The following is a 23,034-nucleotide window of genomic DNA, read 5'->3' on the forward strand; positions in this document are numbered from 1 at the left end:
CACACACACACACACACACACACACACACACACACACACACACACACACACACACACACACACACACACACGTGTAAGGGTGGTTTTTCATGCACTAAAACCAAAGTCAGACCGGATTTGTCATGACATTGGTTTGCCTGTATGATGTTGTATGCACATAAAACGGTGTGTCTGTTTGTGTGTGAGGACTAAGCAAATCTAAACAACTTGTTTTTCAGAAGAATGTGCATGTGTTTTACACAAACACACACAAAATGGAAAATGATGGTCACTCAAGAAATATTAGGAGACACATTCTACTTCCAGGTGGAAACACCCAAACTCAGAGTTGTCCACTTGTGATCGCATAACTCAGATTGGATTTTAACACCAGCTGGAAATGCGGCCTGAGTGTGCTAAGCAATAATACAGACTTGACTCTCTGGTTACCAAACTATGCTAATAAAGATTAAGGGATTAACCTGCACACTGCTCCACTGTCTCAGCCACAATTACCATAACGGGGGAAGCCTCTGATTGTCCTCTCACCAACTGGGCTGCTACAGGTTCAATGGGACAATGACAATGGATGAATAACACAACCGAATGAACACATTTTTAGCAGTAAAACTACCAGTGAGGTTTTTGTGACTCCTGAAGACAAAAAAATTCGGTAGACACATCTGATGGTACTGCATGTGTCGCATTTAAAAAACAGCCAGGCGACAAACTACTGTGAGTACCATGAGAATGTAAGCAACAGCAAGGTAAATCCATCTGGACATGTGTTTGCATTAGCGTGATAATGGTCTTTGCGCTAGGGAACTGCATTATAGATGAGTTGATGAACATGCCTGAAATCTGTGGAAAGCCTCCTCTATGAAGGGCTCCTTGGTGCCTTTGTTTCAGAATGATTCTCTGTTCAATCTTTAGCAATTCAGCAGTGCTGAGTTGCTATATCACTGCGATCACTAGCAAAGTACAAAAAGAAAAGGTTTAAGAGAATACATCAGTATATTTTAAAAGACAAATGGAGTCTGAGAAATGTTCAGAAAACCTCTGTGTAAAGTATTGTAGCCAATACTGCCCCTGCAGATTTCTATATCATTTTACAGAAGCCCCACAAGGATTTTGATAAACATGCCGAAATATGTTGATAATCTTATCTGGGCTTATGCAGACTCTACAACTGTGGACCCTAGCATCAATGAGGAATAAATCTTATTTTAGCACCATGTGAGGACCCAGCGGTGTTGAATTTCTGCCACGTGAGCAGGCAGCCCATGGTGACCCAGGGCTGGCAGAGGACCAGACATATTCAGATCCTAACAGGGAAAGCTAGGTCAACTAGATATCAGTAAACAACCAGGAAGCCCTGGGGTGAAGCTGCCCTCAGTGTGGTCCCTGGATCATCATCTCTACCACAAACTTTCACTTTAACAGTAAGAGGAGCGACAATATATCGGTCTGCAATACAGTGTCCTTTAAACAACTAAGATGACAACCATGTTACCATCACCACGGACTCCCCTAAATAGTCTGTACAAATAGTTCTGTTCTTCCCAATGAGAGACAAAAGGATTGTAATAATTCCTTACCTTTCGGATGAAAATATATCAGTAACATTTTGTCTTGTTTTAGCACTTTTTTTAACCATACAATGGTTTCAAAACAAAACTTGTAGAACAGAAGAAAAATATTAAGAGCTCACATTAGGTTTTTCACTAAATTTTGCAGATTCAGTCAGTTGAACACCCAAAGTTGCCCTCATCTTAAAACCAAGCTGTAATAGTAGTTAACAGGTCAAAAAGAAGTCAACACTGCTCCATTGTTTTTTGAAACAGCTGCCGTTTTAGGACGACTCGTAGAGGAGTCACCCCAATCCAGTCTGAAACAAGCCATAAATCAAACGAACAGTCACACCAAACCAAGCCTATCTAAGCAAGTTACATGCTGGGATAATGTCTTTACCACTTTCTGGTAGCTAAAAAAGGTGGAGACAGACATTGGCCAGGGATTGACCCAGACAATATATTCTTAAGCTTCAGAGCTATAGCTTCCCATCCGTAGTAGTAGTAGTAGTAGTTGTAGTAGTAGACTGTTTGAGCCCAAACCTTTGAGCTTGCAAACAACCATTTTAAGACAAAAAAAGTAAAGAAACAATTTGTTATGTTGCGGTAACTGTGGAAATGTATGAAAAAAGCTTCCAATGAGTAACAGTTAAATGGTTTTCAAAGATGTATCTTCATGTAGCCAAGTAAATTCAGTTGGTAGAGCGGGCGCACATACATGGAGGTTCAACTCCAACCTGTGGCCCCTGCTGTACGTCATTTCCCATCTCTCTCTCCCCCTTCATCTATCCTGTGACAATAAAGGCTTAAAAACGTCCAAAACAAAAATCTTAAAAAAAAATAAAGATACATCTTCATGTGTGACTGTCACGTTTGTCCTGTCGACAAAGAGAGCAGTTGTCACTTTGATTAGCTGTGAATTAAATAAATAACTCTTTATTGTGTTAAAGGTTGGGATATGCCCCCTAGCGTATTCACATTATCACCATTAAACCTATACAATTACACCAGACCTGAGTGGCTGTCAGACATGAAATCTGCATCCGGGGCTTTCACTTTTATATGTGACACACTTTGAATTTGTGGAGTGGATGCGTACAGGCACACGTGGCCTTCCGTTCCACTATATGGGTTTCGTTGACTACCCCAACATTTTTTAGAAAAGAGAATAGTCGGACCCCTATGTTAAATCGCTCCTTGTTGTCCATGCATTGGATGGTTGAAGTGAAGCAGCTTCCCTGGGGTCGCCTGTGGCCTGTCCCATGCTACAACACAGTTGGGTGCAGAAAAAAAGAAAAAGAAAAAAGAATTGTATTCAAATATTATGTAATAGTATAGATGTAGGACAAAAACCTCTGCGATATTACTTATGCTAAATATAAATACAGCTCCACTGGTGTAACAATGCAATATACATAAATTACTGCCAAATTATGTATGATAAATATACAGTGTTTTACAAAAAAAAAGGCCCTAAGTATACATTACAAAAAAAATTGAAAAGAGGCCTTAGACCACAAAAAGAGGCAGTTAGGGGGGTTGGAGCTTTGTAGCGTGTCTGTCTGCCTGAATGCAAAGGTCGGACTGAAGGTTAGCGCATTAGTTCTGGTCAAAGGGTGGCAGATCTTAAATGGGGGGGGGGGGGGGGGGGGGGGGGGGGGGGGTTCTCAAGAGAGTCTCCATTTCCAATGTCTACTTAACGCTCAATCTGTTCGTTGGGAAAAGGGATAGCGGGCGGGATGAGACTGATGTGCCTCCTGTAACTCCTGAGAGGATGCTTTTTTGGGAAACTCCATCACAGTTTGATGGATCAGGATCATTCAGAGTAATACTCCTTTTTACAGATATAAGTGAAGCATCATTCACAAAATGAAACGTCAATTGGCCACGAGCACTGTCAGTGCAAATCTCTGCCCTATGCAAAGGATTGGTGGCCAGTAACTCCAGTAGACGATGGCGTGATTGTGCACTGCCAACTCCATGTTCCTGTACAGCCATTTTGTGGTCCATTTTTCCCAATTAATTCTCTGGAAGAGCTACAAAGACAGGAAAGTCAGCCCGTGCTGTATCCACATCCAGTCACCGAGCTTGATGCTGATACTGTCATGAAGAACACTGTTTCAGAGTAGCGGTGATCCAAGAATCTTTAAGGGATTTTTTAGGGATGTTAATAATTAACAGTTTAACCATTAACTAACAGTAATACTTCTGACCAATTGATACTCAGTTTAACAGTTTAACAATTGAGAACATTTAAAAAAAAGTTTGTTGCATGGCAAAACAAAAAGTAGGTTATACAATATATTTCTCAATTGCTAGTTGACTTGCTAGTGCTAACTTTGCACTTGCAAGTTGCGCTTTAATCTCATTGCACTCTGCTGGAAGTTACTCAGTGGAGAGAAACGTGACACATGGCACTTTATCGATGAGGACCGGCAGATTAAACCGGCCGTCCTGCACACAAGCTAAACTCCTTTGCTAAACTAATTGATGAGGTGGAGACAGGCTTGCATTTTGCAGACATCTGCGGTCTTAAATCGGTCATTTGCGGTCTCATATCGGTCACGGACGCGCGAGTGCTTCCATATTGAGAAAATGGCTGCATGTGTAAACGACGTGACTGGTACAACTTTCCATGGTCGCTGAACGCAATTAAGTTCCTTTACCTTTTTGGCAAAACAACTAAAACAAGTGCAATATTTGAATCTTGTAATCATTTAAATTCAAGTTTGGATTCTGTAATAAGCTTCTGTAATGTTTGTTTAATTATGTGCTGGTATGTAACAAACACCACTTTAGTCACATAAATGTGAAGCGTTACCAAATATTAGCATGGTCAACAGTGTGGCTGAGGGTTGTTTAAAAGTAAACATATTGGAGTGTGACTAGGCGGTTCTCATCTTGCAGTACTTCAAATAGTGTTTAGCAAAACAGTTTATTTTTAAAAAACCTTTCTGACAGACATTTAGGGAATTGCTCCGGTGCTGCCTAAAGATTCGCCTGATGTCCCTTATTTTGGGCCAGATGTCCCTCACCTTCCGCTTTCTTTGTGTTGGCATTCTAAATTCTACTACATTTCTGAGGACTATAATTAACTGCTCCTCAGATCTCTGCAAGGTAAATCCAGACAGCTAGCTAGATAGATCTGTCAAATCTGAGTTTTCTGTTGCAAGACTAAAACAAGTTCCTTCCCGAGGCTTTTTGTTCTTATATTCTATTTTTATATATTATATTATTATTATTACTACTATATGTATATTGTATGTTTTTTCCTATGTGCTGCTGTAACGCTGTAATATCCCCATTTTTTGGGATCAATAAATATCTATCTATCTATCTATCTATCTATCTATCTATCTATCTATCTATCTATCTATCAGAGGCACAGTTATTGCATCCAGCGCTTAGGGCCACCCAAGGCAATTGTCACTGGTTTAAAGAATTGACAATAAACCACAGAACGTTTTTCTTGTATCCCAGATTACTGTCTGGCCAGACTCTCTTCCGCAGTGCTGTGGAGATATATCTGGCAGTGTGAGACTAGACAGACACAAAGGTTTAACCATAGACAGTTCATGAGATGGACCAACAGATCCCGTTGTTCTGGACGGAGACCAGTGAAGGATATTATATAGAAGCAGTTTTCTGGTAATAGCTAATTATTACTGCGCAGCCTCCAACTGAGCTTGACGACATAGATGTTACAAGAGCAACCTATCTGAAAGTTCTAAGTCTTCTGGTAGCTGTGCCAAAAGAAATCTCAATCATTCTGAATCTTGCAGAGATGGAGAATGTAGGTATTTGTAAGGACATAGCAATAATCAGCCAGTGCCAATTTTAACTAAAATGCTAGATAACATTAGTAATTAAATCTAAACAGATAATGTAAGTTGCAACTGTCTGAATGCTTCTCCTGACAAATTGGTGACCTGTCAACTATGCAACAGCAAGTCACTTAGTTATGACACAATCAAAAATGTCTGCTACGGAGCCACGACGTGAGATATAAGGTAATGGAGCCTGTTATACATTGTTGTGTTTCTTAAGAAATGAAAAATGGACAACTAAAGTTTTCAAACGCTTGAGATGTAAAGTTATTCACTGTCAAAGTGGCGCCAAAATGAATGGCAGTCAATGTAATGCTAATGGCTGGTGAGTGCTTGATAGCATAAAAATGGCGCCATAGGAGCTACGCTTTGTGAACTCGCTTACCCCCTTGGGTTTAACTCAATTGCAACAAGACCCAAGATAATAGCAAACAGAAAGGTTTTAGAAACAAAAATTGCAACATAACCTGGTGGAGCTCAATAAATGCAAAGTAGGGATGACATCAAATGTAAATAATGAGACATATTGAACAGTTTATGTTGAGGTGTCAAGCTTTAAACTTCACTTTAATGGAGTGTATAACGCTAACTCTGAGAGATATGGTTGTCTAGCAACATTAATCTTTTCTAGGGGACGAATGCTTCCTTGAGACATACATTGTTTCATATCGTGCAAGCGATAAAAGCCCATCGTATGCACTGTAAAGACAATTTATTTGTATTAAAAAAAATAAAAATCTGACTGGCCCACTTTTTTTTTCTTTTTTTTTTTTTTAAATGGTCTGGCCCCTCTGGCCATTGCCAGAATTGCCAGATGGCCAATCCACCACTGTTGGGAATATTAAAACAATAATAAAAGCTGTCTTCATCTTCAAGTTAAAAAGCTTCAAACAATCCTCCTTACACCCACTGACATCCCCCGATTTATTGAGTGACAGTCCTTCAGATTCAAAGGTCCACATCCTTTGCCCCTGTTATGGCTCTTGCTACAGCCACATGCTGTCTCATTCACAGCATTGTTCAACAGAACACTTCCTCTTCCTGTCCTTACGCCTCCCTGGTGGGCTCGCTTACTCATTAGAGCACACTGAGATTACATGTTGGAAAAATGACAAGTACACTGTGTGTAAGTGACCAACTTTATGTTACAGTATGTTGACCAGTTCACAAAGCAAAAAAATTAAAAATTAATAATGGTGTGGTTTCAATTAGGGTTTATGGGTATCCAAAATTCTGGCAATTTTGCCAAACTGGGGATTTTATCTACATTGTACTTCCTCTGGAAAGCAGTTCTTAAATTTCCCAACCGTTCTCCAGACCAGTGAATGCTCGAGATGCCAATTATGTCATTCATTCGAGAGGCCAGCAGTCTACAGCTGACACTCCCCCTCGCCCTCGCCTCTGCTCCCAGAGGAGACGCCAACAATCTGGAGTCAGGAGTCAGGAATCTGGAGTGGAACGTATTCACTACACCGAAAGAGGGTTGGGTTGGAAAGGGGTGAGAAGGTAAAGGCAAAATGTTCATCCGGAGGCATCTACGGTGGAATGGAGAACAAGGGAGGGGAAGAATGTGAAGCGGGGTAGAAAGAGGTCTATCTAGAGTCATAAATCTGTGGAATGCAGACAGTTGAGGGGGAGAAAGAGAGATAAATATGGGAAGGCAGAGAGAGGGAAAGAAAGGGGAGAAGTTAATTTGGACCAGGGAATTTTGATAGTGAATACATTAGCAGGGAGGAGTAGCAGGGATGGCGGAGAGCGATAAGACGAGATGACATGGGAGAAGAGGGATACAGGAATGAATAAAGTAGACTAGAAAATAGATTTCAAAAGGGTGGTGTGAGCATGGGATGTTTAGCATTTGTCACATTTACTTGCAAGTCTGCACTGAAATCCCCAAGGTTGTATTATCAGGAGAATGTCATTTTATTTATTTGAGTTGTTTATACAAACAACATCTTATAGGCTGACATTTAACTGACATCCAAAAATAAGTTAACCATTTCACCTTTGATGAGCTTTGCTGGATTTTTCATGCCATATTACGGCTTAGGCGCATGCACAGCGTCTTAGCGTTTTTGCGATGCGCTTAAGCGGAATAAACGTAAAAAACAATGTGGAGGGCATCTGGACGAGCGGACACAGCGAACGGTGCAATAATGTATCGATACAATGTTCACAACCTGCAAAAGCCGTACATTATATTGCAGATGAGAGTAAATTATCTACCAGTCATTCTGTTAGGTGTTGGGTAGGAACTAATGCAATATAATAAGCCCTGAAAAAAAGCTGTTCATTACACTAGTTGAGTGCCAAATAGCTAGGTGATTAGCAAATAAGTACAAGACTGTCGCGTAAGTACTTTGCCTGTGTTGTACATGTTTATTATCTAAAAAAAATAAGTGAATCGTTTAGCATACCTTTTTTTGTGAATCAATGTAATTAATAAAAAACACTTTAAAAGTGTTCTGAATCTTCTCTTTTGATTTAAAGAATACAAATTTACAGGGTAGAGATTGCCAGAAGAATACAGTGTTCAGACAAAGGTTCTGAGGTTTGTAAATAATACAATTTTATAAGTTTTGTATTTAAGCTTTTTCGGGCATTTATAGTAATAATAATGGTCCAAACTGATATACAATTGCATTGTTTTAAGTCAAAAACCTTCAATTTGAATTTTTTGATTATGGTAAATACTTTCATAAATGTGGTCCGGGATCATTTTACTATATGTTAACAGAAATGGCCAGACATGGAGAGTAGTAAGTAAAGAAACACAGGTAGGAAGCTAAGTGAACGTTTAGGTGGAGGCATACTGCCACATTATGAACAGATGGAGAGTCTGGATGATAGGAAAACAAAGAAAGGTGACATGAAGCAAAGAGAAAAGGGATGGGTAGAGCAATAAAGAAATAAAAGAATTAACAGGGAGGAAATAAGCCAGAGGGATTCAAGCTCCTCTCACAAAATAAATTGATTATGCATACAGGAAGCCGATGTTGGATTACCATAGCATAGCTAAGTCATTCCCATGTGACTCCTTTGGCAAACGGACGGCGTATCAACGGGGGAACCGTTTCAGCTGTGTTTTACAGTCACTTTTAGATTGAACTTCTGCATTCCCTTTTGACCTATCAGTAAACTAAGCCAATACATAAAAATGGAGGACACTAGCAAGCAAAGTCAAAATGACTCCACCGGAGAATCGAATGGCAGTTTTCCACTGCGTGGTATCTGCTCGACTCACCTCTACTCGCCTTTTTTAGTTTACCATTAAAAAAAAAAAAGAAAAAAAAAAAAAGAAAAAGTACCTAGCACCTGCTAACAGATACTTGTTTTAGTACCACGTCAGTCGAGGTTCCAAGCGAGGCGAGGAGATACCAGAAGGTGACATGAAAACCTGCAGACTACTGATTAGAGAGAATCGCCACTATTCACTGCATCGTCATAATTGCTAGCTACAGACGGGGGTGTCCTGAACAAACCCGCAGTGTTTAAAAAGTTTAGCTTTGTTTTTGCTGCTTCCAGGATTTTTTGAAACAAAAATTGTCTTCTGGCTGTGGCAACAGCCACATGCCGAGAATCAAAAGCCACACACATTTGAAGTTCTCAAATGCCATAAGAAGCATTGTGTGGAAGTGTTTTGGGCTCTACAACATAGACGGCAAAATTACAAACAAAGATAAAGATCTTCAATTTTACATGTGTAACTACAGTGATTGTGTATTAGGCTCCAAGTGCCGCTTCAACATGGCTGACTTGCAAACAATGTCCCTGACTGCATCCTTTGTAGACACACACTGAGTACTGAAGCTGTTGCTCTGCTAAGGTGCTGCTTACAACATGCCTCCTATGCCGATGACGTTTTATAGCTAGGAGATGGCTGGCAGAGGTTGATGGTGGAGTCCAGAGATTTTTGTTGTCTTCGGGTAGAGAGTGGTGACGTGCGACATAGATGAGCAAATGTAAGACAGCATAAACTGACACCGTGCACACAAATATCTTACATGGACTGCAATAATCCAACTCCAAAACTATTAACTCATATTCCCATTTTAATACAACGGAACAGGCCCCAATTACTGACCTCCACATTCTGTCAAAACAGCCAAGTGTGTCTTTCTACCCTTGAGGCCATATGAGTACAATTTTTAATAAACCACTGCTTCGGGCTGTTGTTTTTACAGAAACAGACTCAAGCAGCTGGATTGCAGTGTATGTGGCAAAATGTTGTGTAATTTAGCCTTTAAGAATACAACAAAGTCAAAGTTGCCTAAGAATGCAGCTTCTCGGTGTCTATAATAAGCATGTGAGTGATTGGTTTCTCTCAGAAAATTCAGTAATCCAGCTGATTCAGTAGTAGTACCAAAACATGCCTATTGTTGGTTGATAAGGGGTCAAATCCCTTATTGGTATAGCATGATAGTATGCATTGAAGTGAAGGAATCATCTTTTGGACCTTTGTAAACTAATTCTGCTGTTATTGTGATTAGGTTTAGAGTGGAGGGGGATGATGTGGCCCAGCGGCGCCATCCAAGCTACATGATCCTCATCTCCACGAAAGAAAAAATCCACAGAATCACTCACATTCTCCGACTGTGTCTCTCCCACACTGAAACTGAAAACACAGACTCAGAGACAGGGGATGCCATTTGAGTGGCAGTGTAGATATGCATTTGCTATTTGTACAGTACACACACACACACACACACACACACACACACACACGCACACACGTTCCTTGAAGTCTAACCTGCCTTTCTGCTTCAGTTGAGTTAAAAAATACATCACAGAAAAGTGAAAAGCCTTTTCTTTATTCACCTTATTAATATTTACAACTCTAGCCTGGCAACAGTGATAAATCTGTGGACATTCTTTGACGTTACACAAGGACATTTTTCCTTCTCTGGGGTTTCCTCTAGTTTCAGTTTGCATCAACATTGCTCTACTGAAATTAAAGGCAAGGCAGCTTTATTTGTATCGCACATTTCAGCAAGAGGGCAATTCAAAGTGCTTTACACAAAAACAGTTAATAAACTGTTAAAAATAAAATCAGATAAGACAAGAATAAACAGTTAAAAATGAAAACCGATAAAAGAATAAAAGTTACAGTGTGGTATAAGAAATGAAACATTAAAGAAATTAACAACCCTTTAAAGAAAAACAACATTAAAAAGAAAGGTCTTTAGCCTTGATTTAAAAGAACAGAGTAGCAGCAGATCTGCAGGTTTCTGGGAGTTTGTTCTAGATACGAGGAGCATAGAAACTAAACGCGGCTTCTCGGTTTAGTTCGGACTCTGGAGACAGAAAACAGAAATGTACCAGATGACCTGAGAGGTCTGGGTGGGTCATAGTGTAAGGTAAGATAAGATAAGATAATTTAAGATAATTTGTTTATTAGTCCCCATTGGGGAAATTACTGCACTACACTCTGTGTACACACTTTTGTTAGTACTCACACACACAGGCCTGAAATACACCAATACATGTACTATACATGGAGAGATGTCAGGTCAGAGTGAGTGGGCTGCCAGCTGAACCAGCGCCCTGAGCGGTCGGGGGGGGGGGGGGGGGGGGGGGGGGGGGGGGGGGGGGGGGGGGGGGGGGGGGGGGTACGGTGCCTTGCTCAAGGGCACCTGGCAGCACCCGGGAGGTGAACTGGCATCTCTCCAGCCACCAATCCACGCTCCCAAATTTTTGGGTCCATACGGGGATTTGAACCAGTGACCCTCCGGTTCCCAACCCAACTCCCTATGGACTGAGCTACTGCCACCCCAATGTAGAAGATTAGAAATGTAATTTGGCCTAAACCGTTTAGTGATTTACAAAGTACTAAAAGTACTTTGAAATAAATTCTTTGAGGTACAGGGAGCCAGAGTAAGGACTTCAGAACTGGAGTGATGTGAGCCAGTCTCTTGGTCTTAGTGTGGACTCGAGCAGCAGCGTTCTGAATCAGCTGTAGCTGTCCGATTGATTTTTGTAGGGAGACCTGTAAAGACATCGTTACAGTAGTCAAGTCTACTGAAGATGAAATCATGGACAAGTTTTTTTCCAAATCCTGTTGACACATAAGTCCTTTAACCCTTGATATTTTGTTAAGGTGATAATAGGCTGACTTTGTAATTGTCTTAATGTGGCTGTTAAAATTTAGGTCAGAGTCCATGACTACACCAAGATTACTGGCTTTGTCTGTTGTTTGAAGCTGAAGGCAGACTTAAAGGCATCATATGGCGTTTTTTCGCATTAATGGTACCTGCTCAACTCAACCGAGGTGCCCCGTTGTGAGGCGAGCCGTGGCTGGCCGTCATAGCAGGAAACTGCCGGGATATGGCGAGTGCTGTGCCGTGCCATTGCGTGCCAGTTATAATGTTTTTTTGTTGGTTTGGTATTACATTGTATAACTATAAGGACTGTATAAGGATAAATGATAGTGATAAAGTAATACATACAACTACTATTGTCAGTTCTATGCATACATTGATTGAAATAAGAATGAATTTATTACTTATGCTCGTGGTCTCTGGAAACCCCTAACGGACTCCTTAGGGTCCCCAAACAAATGTTGACTAACACTTGGTACTGCACTGTGGTGAGGGGCCGATACAGGAAACGTGTGTGTGTGTGTGTGTGTGTGTATCACAAGTTGAGCTCAGATGAAGAAAAAAAAATTATAAACCAAACTAGAGCCACACCGGCAGAGTTGTCTGTCAGTTGTCTGGACTAGATCCGGGGGAGAGGAAGGAAGAGCGAGACATGACAGAGAGATGAGGGACATCCTGTTCAATAAAGAAAAGAGAGTAAAAGACTGAAGAGAAAAACACAGGACACAGAGACACATGATGAGACTGCAGTTGGGGGAAAGGGGGGGGGGGGTTTAGGCAGTGAAAGGTAGAGGGCTAGACAGGATGCAGCTAAGAGCAACAGTGCAGAAAAATCACATCTGTAGACCAACTACCTGCCTTTTCACATGTCCCAAATTACATCTTTAAGACTCAAGTTTTTGCCTCCCCTCAATTCTCAGAGACTATCAGAAACAATATGCTTTTGGCCTATGAATAAAAAAGGTGATATTTTTTCTCCATATTCTGCAGGAAAATCCTCCCGCAGCACTTGGAAAGTTTAATGTATTCTGCATATTGAAGACCACCTCCTTTCCAGTCAGAGGCTGTTATGCAATAGTGAGGTGTTCAGTCTTTCCATTTTCCTACTCAGAAGCACTCTGATGCCACCAAGTTCAAAAGGAATTTGAAAAGCAGATACAACCAAAGGGCTGACTGAAACCAAAAGTGTAAGAACAAAGTTGCACAAAATCTAGAGAAAAGGCATATTCATAGGCTATAGTGTGATATAGTATACAAGAAACCGATACAGATAACATAAATGCCACATCCATTGAATAATTTATTAAATTGATGCATTTGTTGTGGTAAAGTCTAAGACTGCACGATAAGGAAAATATCTAATTGCAATTATTTTGACTGATATGCAATATGATTCACAATGTTGGTGCAAATGATCGTTTTTGTATTAGTATTTTCATTGAAAATGATTAACACAGATTTTTTTTTTTTAGTCTGTAGGATGAGATTTGTGGGCCGGGACATCTCCGCAGCACCACAATACTTCACTCACAATGGTTCGACACATATTTTGCCATTAACAAATATTGGGCCACCTACGATGGATATTGCGATTTTGACACAATTGCAAATAATTGTGCAGCCCTAGTAATTTCACAACAAGTTTTCCTGGAGACCAGCTTTCATCCAAAGACAATGCTCAGGAGGGGTTAGTCCAGTAGAAAGCGTGTTACTCCCTGTGTTGTCGCAGGTCATGAGTGGAGAACAGTAAAGCTGAGTTATGAGACTGGCAGCGCCTTGTGAGATTTCATTACGGAGTCACAGTCACCTCATCTGCCAAATTCTTCTAAGACACAGTGCTGTGGTGAGATACACAGCCAGAGCCTGAAAATGATCAGCCCGCTGGAATTAATAGTCTTTAACAGTAATATATCTTAAAACAAATCATTACAGCCTGATCAGATTTCAAATAGCATTCATCTTGTGTTATTAGTGGGTTGACCAGCTGTATACAGCTGACATCTCTCCAGAGCAATGCTCATTCATGTCTGCTTTTCAAATTCCACAAGTCAACTGAAAAAAAACTTATTGATGAAACAAAAAGGGTTTCATTTGAGACTCCAGAGACCCGGGGGTTCCCCCACAGCATTGAAGAGGAGCACAGAGGAGAAACTGAGATGACCACATACTGTGCGGAGCTTTGTGTTCCCTTTTCATCCGCATTATGGAATTACATACCTATTAATCAGTATCAGCAATGCCAAAATCAAAAACAAGACATACCAAGAGCTTCATTTCATAGACCTATTTGAAGGTGAACAGGGTAAGGAAAGGGGGAAAAGTGTGGCTCTTAATAAATACTTGGATTCAACATTGCATTTGCTGTGTAGATACAAAATGACAACTTTCAGGCACTGTCAAAATAACTGTCAAATATTGGAGAAAACAAAATGCCAAAATATAGTCAATGCAGGTACATTTGGGCGAACATTGTATGATTAATTCCAATTTTGTTAAAAAAAAAAAAGTTCCCATGAGACCACGGATGTTAAAGGGTTGTGGATTTAGGTTAGCTTCTGCAACTCTGGTGTTAACTCTACATTGTGTTACTCAGAGATGAAAAACAAATACAACCTTTTGTGTGCTGTCATCACAGATACCAGACAGCTGTACCTGAACAACTGCTGGACAGGTAAGCCTTGGATTAGAGAAATACTGCACTGATTTTGACTCGATGTCTGCAGATTATTGGAAAAGCAAGAATCCCGGGTGTGCTAGCAACAGTATTGCTGAACCACAGGTTGATCTTCTTAACTACTCTGCATTCATTCAGTATTACACAGACAGTCAGTTACAGGCTAAGGCTACATCAACACTACTACGTTTTCATTTTTAAATTACATTTTGAAACAAAAACAATCTCTGTCCACACAAGAGGTTAGGCTCCTAATCATAAATACATGCACATCACATGACCAGTCTCATACTTGGAATTCACGTGCCGGTGCAAATGGGAAGCAGATTGCTAAAATTACCCCCAAAAAAATCATTGATGTAAAAACTGAAAATACTGTGGAGAAAGAACAATTGTATGAAGTAAGACAAGGGATCTATTTGTTTGGGCCGATGACAAGGTGGAACGTTTACTAAAAAGGTATATAAGCCTACCTAACCAAGAGAGTGACAACGAAGGTGCCCTGACCATAAACAATCAGCTCATTACTCATCCATGTTCCTTCAACCAGTGTTTCAGCAGTAAAGCAATAAGGCAAAAAAGAGCTACACTTGGCAATCAGGCTCCCTCTTTCAAAAACAATAAGCCACATGTATTTTCAACAACTAAAACACATTTGTTTGGGAGTACCTCATTCGCAGTTGGACATGTTCATGCTTTTACTACAAATCAAGCACTATGTGCAACAAAATTTTGGGTGGTCTGCTGCATCTAAAAACTGTTAACCCCTGTATTTTCCTTTTAGATGCGCTGATAACAGAAAGGATAAATACAGCTGGAACAGCTGCATCATAAGGTGAATATAAATGGTTCCATATGATGGCAAGGACCACGTGAGCACTAACTGAGTGTATCTGTGTAACCTGTGTAGCGTGTGTATGGTCAATTGAAGTTTATGCTTGTGATGTAGACTGTGATGCAGACTAAACATAGCTGGAGGAAGTTTGGGTATCGAGCCCTGCAATGCACTACAAAACCTAACCACAACACAGGGACCCCACGCTACAGGCAAGATCAAGCAGACATTCAGACACACCATGAAACAAGAGCGTCATCTCTTTCAGGGCCGTGCACACAGACTAATCTGTAGTAAAAAAAATATTTACGATAGAGGATAATTCATCATTCACAACCAGATGACTCAACTTAGTCATTTACAAATAAAATAAAAGGTCAGCAACTAGCCCGATTATTCTTGCTGCAGAATATGCATTTTTACACAGAGGTAGGCATCCCTTAAACTAAGACTAGTTTACACTTTCTAAAGAATCTAGCACTTACTGCCTCAGACGCCCAGGGCGACGGATTCAAGCATAGCCTGACTGCCTTCAGTGTTTTGGCATTTAAATGCAGATCAGAATAAGAAAAGACGTTAAGAGAGGAGAAACTACGTTGTCAAAAGGAGAAATGCTACTAGATATAAGAAAAGAATAAACATGAGATGAGCTGATGGAAGGAGAGATGACGGGCTGCAGTGGAGGACTGCTCTCTTATCGTGGCAGATCTGGTGTAGAATATTCAAGCTGAAGCACAAAACCAAACACAGGCCACCAAACAGGAATGTACATTGCATACAAGTTGAAAACATATAGATTCTCTCATACTCCTGTCTTAAAAAGAAGAGTAACCAAGTGATACACTGCATGTTCAGGAATCACAGAGACAGACGGGCTCAGAAAAAAAAGAGGAATGTCAAAAACAAGGATAAAGAAAAGTGTCTGGTTCCAGACAGAGAAAAGCCAGAGGTAAGCAGTATTATAATGAGCATGTAGGCTTGTACGCATCATACCTTTGTACATGCTGTCAGCACAAACCCTGAAGCTCAGACTTCAAAAAGTCAGTGGACTGCAAAGACAAATCGCCCAGTGCCCTTCCCAAACCACACTGTTTTTTTTAATGTGGTGACGTAGAGCTATGAGGTGCTAATGAACAGCTAAGGTTTGCTTATCGGAGTGTCTGAGTAGGTCAGGTTTATGAGCAACCTTCTACATAGGTCTGTACTTGTGCTCCGAGTTCAGAATCTACATCACAATAGCGGATTACCTTCTCTCATTATTCCTGAAGCCAGACATAACATTTTCTGCAAGTCAATGTTGTTGGTGCAGCCGCTATTTTTAAGACAACAATTTTTCCACATTTCTCTGTGTGTGTGGACTAGCAGACATGTAAGCTAGTCAGTGAAAATATTAGGAAACCACAGTACCTTAGAAGGCAATTTCTGCAGAATTAAGGAATTTTGAGCAGTGTGTATTAATTGGCTCATAACTGGGTCAAATTGCATTTGCCGGGGCATTGCTTGTTCTTAAATAAGCTGGTGCCAGGGGATATAAAACAGAGAGTAACCCAACAAACATGACACAGTATGACTCGGTTCCATTGTGTGCTTATACATCAATCACAAACTCCAGTCCAAATTTTAAAGGTTAAAACTCTGTATTGTTCAAATGGGGGGGCTATACACTTGGAAATGTAACAGCTTTTCCAAGTGGAGAGAACTGTATGCAAATAATTAAGCGGAAAATCCCAAAAGGCAGTACATTACCATTTAACGAGATAAATGCATCTGTCATCCTACATTTTTAAATAATCTGACATTACAAACGTGAAAATGTATCCATATTGCACAATTGTCCCTCAACTCCATGTGGGCATCTTCAAACTTGACAAATCTCGTCTACTTCTCACCATTACCAAAGCACGCTATGTCATGTCTGGTTGCTGAGAGCGAGCGAGTGGAACATCAAGGACGGTGAAAAGGAATGAGACGCTGCGCAGGTGAAAAAAATTGAATTAGCTGCCTTGATCCATGCAATAACAAAAGGGAGAAATAAACGAGGCAATGAATAAATAACAACCTCAGTTTGATGCACTACAACTAGGACTGATGGATTGTAAAGATAAACTTGCAGTTGTGGAGTTGGGCCTGTCCGGCATGCACGAGAGAATGAATGAAACAGAGCACATGTGTAAAGCTCTCCAGAAAGAAAACAAAGAACTGAGAGTGTAGAAAAGGCCCCAAAGTTATGTTAGTGTTATTATTATTTAGTACAGTTGACCATATTGTGCTTTATGTTTCAGGTTTACTCCTGTTTTATTCAATGCCTGTAACAGGGTAGCTAAAGTGCATGCTGGTGTGTATATTATAGTTGACGTCACACAGTTAACAAGCAGTATGAAAGAGTTAGTCGGTCAGTTGGATAGCAGTTGTGAGCGGCACTTTACTTAAGAGTGTGAGTAAATGAGAAGAAAACCACACACTCAGAATTACCCTCTCAATTGAAGAAAGGGAAAATAAATAACCAGAATAAGAACTACCTCTCAGCTCTTCATTTCGTTTTCTGGAATAAGTGGCCTAAAGTGGTGTTCTGGCCGACTCACCTGAGTGAACCTGGTGATAAATCCAGAACTAGCACCTAGACTGAGCGTCTACCTATTATCTTCACTTCAGAGAGACAAATCTGAAAAGCTGGAGAGTCACAGCCGAAGATTTAACCTCCGAGTATTTGGCCTCGACAAAGATTTGGAAAAAGGAAAACCCACCGAATTCATGGAGTCCTTCTTCAATGAGGTGTATAAAAGATAAAAATTTGCCTTATAAACCACAAGTGGAAATTGCGCACAGAGTGGGCCCTGCCATAAAACGTGGCTCGTGACCAATGATCGTCAGGATGCAGAGGTATTTAGCCAAAGAAGCTATTTTACAAATACCAAAGCATTAAAAAAATCTTCCGTTTCAGAGGGATGAATGTTAAAATCCTTCCGGATGTGACAGCAGAAGTGTCCAAGAGAAGAGCGCAGTTCAAAGATCTGAGAATGAAACTACATCAGGCAGGAATACAAAATGGTCGGATTCATCCAGCGACACTGATCATAACTTTTAATGGAGAAACAAAATACTCCCATGATAATAAATCAGGACAAATTTACTACAATCAAGTGATAAGACTGACACTACCTGGCAATTAGGTATTGATGGGACTCGCACCAGAACCAAGTGCATCAGATGCAGGTATCATGAACTGTACTGAGTTAAGAGAATATAAAATACTGTACAATTACTGAATCCGTAGCCTTGTATATTACGTTGATTAATTAGCCATTGATTGGCTAAAAAGGACTGTAGATATTTGCCTTAGTTGTTAGCAGTATAAGTGCCAGATAAGAGATTCAGCAAAATATTCAGAGTTGGAACCTACTTTAAAGAAGTTTTTCCAAAGGTAAGGCTTGTTGAACATTGAGTGCCTCGAGGAAGATGTCTTGGACCACTCCTCTACACAATCTTTATTAATGATTTACCATCTGTTTAGATAAAGTCAGCATTTCAATGTTTGCCGATGATTCTACTACATCTATATATTTATCAGGAACTGATATTGGTGATCTAAATACTGAACTATAGCGAGAGCTACAGTCTGTGGTGGACTGGATCAGGAGTAACAAACTGATTCCTTATGGATCTAAAACTACTAGTTAAGTGGTTGGAACTCATTTTTCTTTATATTTCAAACCAAAACTTGAACTTAGAGTAGAGCAAACTTCTGTAGAGCAAAGAGAAGAGGCTAAACCTTTGGGTGTGATGATTGAAAATAGATTGTGTTGGGACAAACACTTTCAGAAACGGGTATCTAAAATGGGCATCACCTTGTCCGTTATTAAAAGGTGTGCAAACATCTTCACACCACAGATAGTTAAGCAAGTCCTTCAGGCTTTGTTTGTTTCACATCTGGATTACTGCTCAGTGGTGAGGTCCAGCACTTCAGCAAGTACTACTAAAAAACAAGTGATTCAGAAAAAGCTGCATGTGTGGCTCTCTCGTGTGGGTTTAGATTAAGAAATGTTGATAAAATGCATGAAAGACTCATGGATAAAGTTAAAAATAGATTTGTGTATTATTAGCTAATGTTTTTTTTTTTACATAATGTTATAACAAACAAAACACCTTTTACTTTATATACACAACTATCCTTTAGTATTGACACACTTTATTATCCAACGAGGCATGCGGTAGGAGGTGGTTTTATTTGACCTAAAGTGAAAACTAAATCAATTCAACGTTCAGTCAGGAACTTAGCAACGTGTGAATGGAATTCTCTCCCGAAGACTAACACAACACAACTCTCAGCATGGATTTTAAAAAAATTTAAAATTACTTTTTACATATTTACTTTAAAAGTAATTAAATATTTAATATCAAGTTAGTTTGTTGTAGGAGTTTTGTTATCTTATTTCTTAAAATTGACTTATTTGGAGTAGTGTCTTTTATTTTATTTTTTGTATTAATTGCATTTACTGTAAGTTTTAATTATGATCTGTATTTTCAAATGTTATATCTGTGTTTAATATACTGCCATATAACACAAGTATAATGTAATAAAGAGTATTGTCAAAGACCAAATTGTATGACCCCAGGAAGAATAGCTTTTAGCTAATGGGGATCCAAATAACCCAAACAAAGAATGTAAAATTCATTCCTTATCTTTAAGGAAGCCTACAGCCCTTATTTAGCTCAAGATCACATGCAGACAGAACATCCTGTGGAAGCTTAACGGTGAGTGTACATGTGTGGAAGTGTTTGTCTTCTGTTTTAAGAACACACAGCATTGCGCTTGCACGTACAAACAAACTGGCACACACACACACACACATGTATTTTTTGAGATCTAACAGTGAACGCAGTGGTGTCGTGACAGTGGTCCCTGCTTACTTCCCTGAAATGCATTCCCGGTGCCAATGCTGGGCCAGGGACTGAGGCTTGATCTTTATCTTAATCACCAGCTTCCTGATTTGACCCCTTTTCAACACAAACAAAAGCTTCAGCACCAGCATCCCAAAATGTTACACACAAACACAAACGCGCATGCACAACAGTGAAAGTTGTACATGTGGGTGTTCTTGCTGTATGCCACGCCGCTGTCCCACAGAACAGCAAGAATCCTGGAGATGATTATGGGGGAAGTGAATCCCATTGAGATACTGCCTTTTTCTCAGCAGAAGCAGTGACAGCATAGTGGGGCAGCCAAGGGGCCACATTTGAAAAAGGGCTGTGAGATGGATTCATCACCTTGTACATCTCATGTTATCCACACTGGAAAAACTCCAGATTCCATCCAGTGAAGGTAAGCAAGCGGAAACACCCATGTGCCTGTTTGATTTCAGTAAATCATACACCACGTCTCACTGTGCAGGACACAGAGCGGGGACTACACCAATTGTTGGCTCCCTGCAGTGTTAGGGATAGCAGCTCTCAAAATCCAAGATGGCTTGCTTTAACAAGCTTAACAGCTAACGCTGTGGGGACACTAAAACACACCACCAAACTCAAACTGGAATGTTTTTTAATTTAAATTAGGCATCAAAAGGACAGCTTTCCCTGTGTCCCAGATAAATGTTCTAGACGTAAGGAAGAGTTCCAAAAATGCCATTATGAGAAGCTAGAAGGTGGCATTTAAATGCAGTGTGGAATGACAAAGCTGGGGATGAGTGTGTTTAAGCCCACCCTACGCAAATTCTAATCAACTGCAATGCTGAGGGGATCCCAGTGAGGGTGGCAAACTATATCAGTTTATAAAACACTTTAAAGGCAACTGCTTTATATCTAGGAAATTTACTAAATAGGTACTACCAAAATAGAACAAAAAATTGGCATTGGATCCTAAAGATTCTAGTTAAAATGGCACACCTAAGGAAATACCCTGTTTGATAAAGAGTAAATGTTTTATTGTGATTTAAATGGCTCACACTTAGCAAAGGTATGGTGAAGAGCAGGGATGAAGGCTGGGAAATGCCAATAAGTCTACAGACCGCACTCAAATGGCACTTTAACAAGTTACCAACCAGCATGACACGTTTAGTATACTGTTTGAATTGAATCTGATTTTAAACACAAATATCGGTCTGGGTATTGCTCACTATAACAACTCTTGCCAGTTATTCATATTGCTCATCAAATAAACTGCTGCATGAACATAAACCTAAAATCTGAGCAAAAAAGAAGAAAAAATACAACATGTTAAGTACAAAAATATTCTACCAGATCTCTTAACTTCCTTAGATTCAAGATTTTGGTTTCTCATTGCAATCTATGAAAGAGACCAAAGAGCAGACAGAGTAAAACTGGACTTCGGATGGTATGCAATGTTAGGTCTGCACACGGTCTCAGACATATATAAAATGTGGCCACAACTTAACACACATGGAAAATTGGAATGAATGCACAAGTCTAAATGTTGACTTAGCATCACTGATCACAGTGTGAGCAGCCGTTCTGTTCGCTCTACACCATATGAAGCCCAATTTCTTTCTCTCCCCACAAACACATACACAGTTTCCCTTATCCTTTCTCTCTACTGAAGGACAAAGGATTCATACCATGATAGAACACCTGTCTTTATGCTATGTAGTAGGAATTAAAAGCTGTACTGGGCTGTTGTTAGTCTTAAGAATCTTAATGGTCTAAAAACAAATATAGTAAATGCTCCTTTATAAAATGAGAAGAGGTTCTCTTTTCTTCTTCTTCTTCAGTTCAACTAGTGTACCTTCTGAACACCACCAGCTTTATCATTTCATGTGGCTGCCAACAGACGATGATGGAGGTGATGGGCAGAAAATCTGGTCCCTATGTGAATCCATCCAGGCAAGTTAAACATAATACAATGCTGTGTACCACATGCTGAGTATAGTAATATATCGGTCCTATGCTGTTCTGTATTAATGGAGAACAAAGAAAGTCAGTTTCTAACTAAACTAGCTAAATACGTCAAGGCCAGAGTGAACGGCACCAGAACGAATACTTTTTTCAATTTTCAAATTATGATTTCACATCCACTAGACCAAGCATTGAGCTACACACCCATTATATGCTCTTCCTCCTGAAATGTTATTGTAACATGACACACTTCACAGAAGAGAAGTCCTAACGATTAGATGTAGTTATGTTTCGATTAAGATACAAGGGTTAAAAAATAACCATATAAATTATGAATAAGAATTGATGGGCATTAGCACTGACTAACCGTTATGAAGCTAACCTATTTCATCTAAGCTAACCTTTAAGATAAACCCATAAGTGAAGATGTCAAGTAACTTTAGCCAGCTAACGTAGGTTAATGCAACATAAACAGCGTTGTTGTCACAGTTGTTTGCTAACCTGCAAGGCTTATTGACTGTATTTCTATGCTGCTTAGTAGGTTAAGGTGAGTTACATTCAGGTAAAAGTAAAGTACTTATGTGCAATAAAAAAAAGGACAGAATACGAGTTGAACATTTTTATATCACACAAGACACATGCGCCAGTGTCCAGCGGCACCATCAGCAGATGTTAGCCTGCTAGCCAGCCAGGCTATCTTGCTAACGTTTCCGAGCGGCGCAAGACGGGGTTTAAATTTTCTTACCTGTCAACCGCAGCTTTACCGGGCCATTTCTCCTAACTCCTTGGCTAGACATCCCCCTTTGTGTTCCAGCTTGATGAAAATTTCACAAAAAGCGTCTAATTCATGTGTCAGCGTACGAGTCTCAAAAATGTATCTCCCAAACAATCCCTCTGCTAGCTTGTGGTATCACCATAGCAAATCACACTGGATGTGTGGTAACGTTATCATAATAACATCGCTGGAATTACACTCTCACTTGAGCCCCTTTTCCGTAAAAAATACAAATAACTAATTAAGTCGCTAAATGCCGGTCACGCCGCGAGCCACGGGTACTCATACAAATCAAGTGGACGACTTGCCCTCCATCCAGACAGGCGTCTACCCTGCCCGTGCTGCTTTAACTGAAGTTGGTTGGTCGTGATGATAAGTACTGCAGGCAGGCAAGCAGAGCCAGGAGAGACATCCGGTAAAAACCTT

The 23,034-nt window shown here is 40.1% G+C and overlaps 1 protein-coding gene across 1 annotated transcript in view; it reads right to left on the bottom strand.

Moving 5' to 3' along the window:
* Positions 1–22,998, bottom strand: part of LOC117936438 (E3 ubiquitin-protein ligase SMURF2-like) — a 59,358-nt gene extending 36,360 nt beyond the window's left edge. Inside the window, exon 1 of the mRNA XM_034859450.1 lies at positions 22,579–22,998. Coding sequence (XP_034715341.1) covers positions 22,579–22,630 — 52 coding nt within the window. The 5' untranslated portion in view covers positions 22,631–22,998. The remainder of the gene's footprint in view (positions 1–22,578) is intronic.
* Between the last annotated feature and the right edge of the window lie 36 nt (positions 22,999–23,034).

Source organism: Etheostoma cragini, chromosome 2 (assembly GCF_013103735.1).
Source record: "Etheostoma cragini isolate CJK2018 chromosome 2, CSU_Ecrag_1.0, whole genome shotgun sequence".
In the NCBI taxonomy this organism is placed as follows: domain Eukaryota; kingdom Metazoa; phylum Chordata; class Actinopteri; order Perciformes; family Percidae; genus Etheostoma; species Etheostoma cragini.